This window comes from Amblyomma mixtum, unplaced genomic scaffold, assembly GCF_055824585.1.
Source record: "Amblyomma mixtum isolate Tamu unplaced genomic scaffold, ASM5582458v1 scaffold_61, whole genome shotgun sequence".
Lineage (NCBI taxonomy): Eukaryota > Metazoa > Arthropoda > Arachnida > Ixodida > Ixodidae > Amblyomma > Amblyomma mixtum.
Window position 1 is genome coordinate 45,891 of NW_028317758.1, and position 6,610 is coordinate 52,500.

The 6,610-nt window shown below is 48.0% G+C and overlaps 1 protein-coding gene across 1 annotated transcript in view; it reads left to right on the forward strand.

The window, feature by feature from the left end:
* Nucleotides 1-1,508: 1,508 nt before the first annotated feature.
* The window catches only part of LOC149324346 (uncharacterized), a 5,738-nt gene continuing 636 nt past the window's right edge, over nt 1,509-6,610 (forward strand). Inside the window, exons 1-2 of the mRNA XM_089565603.1 lie at nt 1,509-1,724; nt 4,274-5,145. Of these exons, the coding sequence (XP_089421729.1) occupies nt 1,509-1,724; nt 4,274-5,145 (1,088 nt within the window). The remainder of the gene's footprint in view (nt 1,725-4,273; nt 5,146-6,610) is intronic.

Genomic DNA, 6,610 nt, shown 5'->3' on the forward strand with positions numbered 1-6,610 from the left:
TATGAAAGAGCTCCTTAAACAGAACGTTTCGGTTGACACCTAAAAAGATATGAGAGAAGCCAACAGCCACAGAAACCAAGGGGCACAGGGGATTTTTAATTAATTTATTTATTTTGCGGTGTTGATTAGTTTAGAATGTTACTGAATATGTCATCGCTTAAAGCTAATTGATTAGAAAAGCAGAAGAAAAAACAACCATATGCCGCCGGTGGGATCCGAACCCACGACCTCCGAATTACGAGTCCGGTGCCCTACCTCTGAGCTACGGCGACGGCTGTCAATTCTTCGGCTTTCGGGGGTATTTATGTTTTACAAATAATCTAACCTTGAGAGAGTTCATCAGAGCCACCCACGTTCGTAAGCGGCGGACGTAGAACGTCCTGAGTTACCGCTGGTGTGACGTAGAACGTCATCAAACGGCGAGGGTGGAAGCTGTGTGAGAACCCCCTTATGCTTCCTCGATTCGAGGGCCTCGATTCTGGCACTGGTCTTGATGCCATAGGAAGCATAAGAGGGTTCTCACACAGCTTCCACCCTCGCCGTTTGATGACGTTCTACGTCACACCAGCGGTAACTCAGGACGTTCTGCGTCCGCAGCTTACGGAAGTGGGTGGCGCTGATGAACACCCTCAAGGTTAGATTATTTGTAAAACATAAATACCCCCGAAAGCAGAAGAATTGACAGCCGTCGCCATAGCTCAGGGATTCCATTTCCGGCTTTCGAGCAGGACGGTCACGGAATGTCAGGCTCCTCAGGAGCGGTTTCAGCGGCCCAGCCGGGCCGCGGTACTAGGGGTGTTGCCAACGACGACAAGGAATATCGAGTGCTTCTTCCTCAGCTACCAACAGGTCGTGTTGTTTTAAATACCATTTTTTTGCATGCAGATGTGCGGTATCGACCGTATCGTGTGGAACATTTCTGAGATGTGCTGGCTGGCTTATCGCTGCTGTCCGAGGTAGTCGCCCTGGGGGCGTATCGAATGAGCCATGTGTGGGCAGTGACATTCAAAAGCGGCGACGGTGTGAAGAAGATACTCAGCGAGGGCGACATAAAAGTGAAAGAGCGGCGCTGTGTGGTCATCGACACCACCAATCAAGACATTCACCTGAAGCTACACTGGATGCTGCATAACGTGCCAGATGAAGACATACGCCATGCCTTTTCATCATATGGAAAGGTCACTGAAGTTGCAAGGGAACGGTGGCGAGTTCAAGGCGTACAGGACAAAGGGTCGTCGACGCGACTGGTGACTCTTAGGCTCAAAACGAGCCTGTCGGTCGACGATTTGCCCCATCAGGTGCGCATTGCTGGGTAGCAGGTACTAGTTGTTGTCCCGGGGAGGGCTCCGCTTTGCCTTCGGTGCCGCAACACAGGCCACGTACGGCGAGAATGTCGTGTACCGCGTTGTGCGCTTTGCCGGCGCTACGGGCATGACGAGTCCGAGTGTGTCAGGACGTACGCCAGTGTAACTGGACTGAGAGGGAAAGAGGATGTTTCCGAACTCCTCATGGACGAGGCTGACGCCGAAGAAGCTTCAGGTAGTAACGACAGCGTGCCGAAGGCTGCACCTGAACTGCCTCCTGAGAGCGCCAATACGGAGAAAAAGCAGGAGGATGTCGAGCACTGCAAAGAAGGTTCCAGCAACCAAGCAGTCAAAAGCGTAGGTGAGCCGGAAGAGACACCCGAGGTTGAGGAGGGCGTGGTCGATATGGACGGCGTCGAGGCAAGCGGAGCAACTGGTAAAAGATCGAGCAAGGAAATGTTAAACGACGGCGAGCTCCTTTCTCCCAGCAACGATGAGCCGCCACCTAAAACGGTGGGGGGACGCCGGGCGTCACTACGCCCGAAACCTAACATCCCGCCGGACAGAAGACCGGCGGCACAACCGCACCCGTAGACGCCGGGACCTGTGCCTCAGAGGGCTCCTAGGAGCACAACGCCAAGCAATGGACGGTCAAGCAGCGGTGTGCTCGCGCGACGCTACCAAGGTACGAGAGAGGAGACAGTGTTGGGCATGTTGTACTGTATGCTGCGCGCAAAGAGCATTTCTGGCTACTGCTACGCGTCACATGTCTCTCTCCACTGCACGTTCTGTCTGTTCCTGCTCTTAAATGATAGCCAAAATGGAGAAAACACTAAAGATTGCCACCATTAATGTTTGAGGTCTTTCAGCAAGGCGGCGACAATACCAGCTCAGCCGCATCTGCCTAGACAATGAGCTTGACATTGTGGCTGTGCAAGAAACGAAAGTTGAGAGCCAGGAGCAGACAGATCGTATGGTTGCAGCGTTTACAGCGCATTATAATGTTTCTATTTGCCATGCTGTAGGTACATCTGGTGGTTGTGCCGTCTTAACACGTAAATGCGCTGGAATTTTTGAGGAGTCGCTAACTGTCAGTGAAAATAGGCGTCTTATTGTTTTAAACTTTCTTTTTGCCGGTTCGCAATGGCGACTGATATGTGTGTATGCACCAAATGATATGCAAGACCGAATTATTTTTTTCGAAAACCTTGAACCCTACATCAAATGTAATAGTGCTGTTATTTTACTGGGTGATTTCAACTGTGTCTGTTTTGTGGACGATCGTGCAAACAACCCCCTCGTTAGAGACAAAAGCGCTGAACTATTGAACACGCTAATCAATGAAGATGTTGGCATGGTTTTATCAAACGCGGGAAAACGACAATACACACATTTTCAGGGGAAACGTCATGCGAGACTAGACCGAGCGTATCTGTCACTGGATCTGATGCCTCTTTGTAACTGTTATTCCGTTACACCTGTATCCTTTAGTGACCACTGTGTGGTATCCTTTACGCTAGGGACGCAAAGAAAGCAATCAAAGTTTAATTGGCAATTGTGGAAGCTTAATGCTAAACTGCTCGAAGATGACACTTTCGTTAATAGCGTAAAAGAAAAGATTGACGATGTGTTGACAAGGGAGCCCGCGCAGAACGCGGTCGCGTGGGAGGAACTAAAAATCCAAGTAAAAATGATGGCGATTGAAAGGGGCACTATCCGACGCTACAACGAAACGTTAAAGGAAAAAGAGCTCAAACGGCAGCTTGAATGGCTAGTAAGGATGGAAGGAGAGGAACCCGGCGCGTACACTACTGAAGTAAGCAAAGTTAAAAGCGAACTGAAAGTTCTTGATGTGGAAAAATACAAAGCAGCAGTGATTCGCGCACGCGCAGAAAGGTTATGGCTGGGGGAAAGCCCAAATAGACGGGCGCTGGGCGATGAAAAACGATACGCGACGAAGAAGGAAATCAGATATCTTATCAAAATGAAATCAGTTCTGATAGCGCGGTAATTGCAAGGGCATTCGTCGAGCACTATAGGTATCTTTTTGGCGGCGCAAAACAAGTGCAAAGTGTATTTGAAGAAGTTTCTTGCTGACATGCCGAAGTTAGAAGATGAAACTAAAGAGAGCCTAGAAGGTGCTATAAGCACGGACGAAATTGTGACCGCGATAAAGGAATTACCTCTAGGCAAGTCACCCGGGCCCGATGGCTTAAGTGCAGCCTTTTACAAGGCTTTTACGCCCGAGCTGTCAGTGATTTTACAGCGTGTGTACGCAGAAGCGTACGAGGAAAATAGACTGCCCCCTTCTTTTAGGACAAGTCACATGGTACTAATACCAAAAACAGAAGACCCAGAGAAGCTGTTGTCGGTTGAGTCATACAGGCCAATTACATTAGCAAACACCGATTCTAAAATTTCAATGAAAGTTTTGGCGAAGAGAACACAAACAGTAATTAAGTCTTGTGGGGCCTCACCAAACATGCGGAATCAAGGGCCGCACGATCACAACTAATACTCATTTTGCGAGAAGTGTTTTAGAGTGCTGCGACGCGTTCACAGGCCGAGTTGCTATGGTGCAGCTCGACCTGGCGAAGGCTTTTGACCAGGTCTCGCATGAAATAATGTTTGAGGTACTAAAACATACCAATATCGGCAGCGTGATTATTGAAGGTGTCAGGATGGCTTACAGCGACTGTACAACGCGTATTGTAATAAACAGGTCGCTCAGCGAACTTGTTCCTGTTCAATCATCAGTGAGGCAAGGCTGCCCACTCTCCCCACTGTTGTTCACCTTGTACCTTGAACCCTTTTGTGTTGCTCTGTTGCGCCGTGCAAGCATTCATGGCTTCAAACTGCAGTCATCAGAAGTTAAAGTCTTAGCTTACGCGGATGACATCGCTGTATTTTGCGAGGACAGAAGTAGTGGCCTTGAGGTAGTTCATGTAGCATACAAATTTTGCAAACAGACGGGCTCCCAGATTAATTGGGAAAAGAGCGTTGGCTTCTGGCACGGCAACTGGGACATGACTCCGGGCTATTTTGCAAATATGACTTGGACGGCGACACCAGCTAAATACCTGGGTGTCCCACTACAGTATTACAAAGGAAATAGCAAATACTGGAAGGGCGAAATGGAGACTTTGAAAGAAAAGACTGCATCATGGCAAGGTCGCGGTTTCTCGATGTTTGCGCGGGCTACAGTGTGCAATGTATTTCTTGTCGCAAAGATTTGGTATGTATTACAAGTTCTCTTCATGTCACGTGCGAATGTGCAAAAAATGCACAGGGTTTTTGCGGTATTCATTTCGGGCTCGAGTTGGGAGAGGGTTAGTCGTTCAAATCTTTTTCGATCCGTTCGCAGTGAAGGACTTGGCTTATCAAACTTGTTTGTTAGACAAATTGTGTCACGTTTCGTTTTCTTACGGGACCAAAGTGATGGTTTTTTGCGGACAATGTTACATGTTCGACTGGCTAGAACTTTACCTGATTTCATTGTTACCACTGGTGATGCTGTGAATCGTGGCGTAACTGGTTATCTGCACGAAATTGTTGTGTCATATCGCGTACTAACAGCTCGGTTTTCTTTGCAGTACTTGTCTTTGGTTAACAAAAAGAAATTGTACAAAGATTTAATTGACGTCATGATGCCAGTCCCACTGTACAGAACGGTGTACTGCGGAGGCCCAGGAGATGATGTTTTGAAAAGAGTGAAAAAGATGCCAATAAGAGGTTCTATTAAAACTTTCTTTTTCAAGCTACACACAAATACTCTTCCAGTAAAGACGTGGCTCAAGGACAAAGGAATTTTTGTGCCCTGGACAGTAAACTGTCTTTTGTGCAAAAAATTACCGACGATTACGTTACTTCCTAATGCGAAATTTGAGCGCAGCAAATAAGCTGTTTCACCTTTTCGATAGATTGAGGCAAAGAAATCGAGCAACACATGTATGCGCTATCACAGAATTTTTTTTTATTTTTCACACGTATTCCTTTAACAAAGACTCCACTAACAGTTCTTGACAGTCATGAAGGAAGCTTTGTGGTCGGAGAAATAGACTGATATATGTTCGACTTGTTACAACAATGCTTGATTCTCAAAGACGCGATCTATACAAGTGCCTCTCGAGGTTGTCACAGCCGTGGGACGCGTTACGAGCGAGAGGAACGGGATGTTCTCCCGCAGAAGTGTTAGGAAATTGCTGTTTGTCTTTATGTCAACATTAAAGTCCCCCACTACTAACATCGGTGTGGATCGATGGACGGTTAATGCGAGTTGCAGGAAGTGCACGACGTCTTTCGTGAGTGCGGTAGGGGCGAAGTAGGCAGCTACTACCAGCAAGCCGTTGGGAAACTTTGCGGCGCACAGTTCGCCAACTTCATGTGACGTGCCAAACATTTCGACTGGTATTGCAGAGAGACCTGTGCGCAAGTAGATAGCGACTCCCGCCGCTCTGTTGTGGTCTCTGCGAGCACCACAGCAGTATAGGAAATCTATGATTTCGAGAGGCTCTTCGGGATCCATCCAGGTTTCAGCAAAGCAAAGTACAGAGGAATGGCGCAGAATGTGATCGTGGTGTACGTCCTTGGCATGTGCGGCAAGGGAGCGTACGTTAAGAATGTGGTTGTGAATGATGAATGAAGTGCTGCCAGCGAATGACGCGTCCATTGGCTGTCTGCGTGTGTTACTGATGTGTGGTTAACATGTTAAGCTTCGCCTGTAAGAGTGGAACGCGACAGCGTCTTGCAACGCTGCCAGGGAGTCCACAGAACGCCATCGCCAATTCGGCTGTACGCCTTGCTGGACGGTAAATTTATTTTTTGAGGAAAGGAAATGTATCTCTCTCGCATATCTGGGTGGACACCTGCACCTCGCCGTAAGGGAAAGGGGGAAGATGGGAGTGAACGAAGACGCCGTATTAGCTAGACGCGCCTTTGTTCATTCCAAACCATTCAGCTGGCATTACGGAGTGGCTAGCGTGCTCGTATCGCACTCCGGAGACCCTGGTTCGATTATCCAACTCGACCAATTTCGTTCTCGGTTTTATTGATTTATGCGGTCTAAGTAGAAAGGTTAATTAGGCTATTTCATATTTATATTCTTGTATTTCTATCCATCGTGTTCTGTCATTAACCTGTCAATTGTTGGAACTGTCTAGGATGTTCGACACAACGTATATGAAACGAGCAACGTCTTATTGAGTGGGGAAGTGCGTGGTGGTGGAGGGAACGCGGCTTCGTACTTATGTTTTTTTCAGCAGCGTCTCCTTCCGCGGACGCTGTTGTCGCTGCGGCGCGCGTCTTTC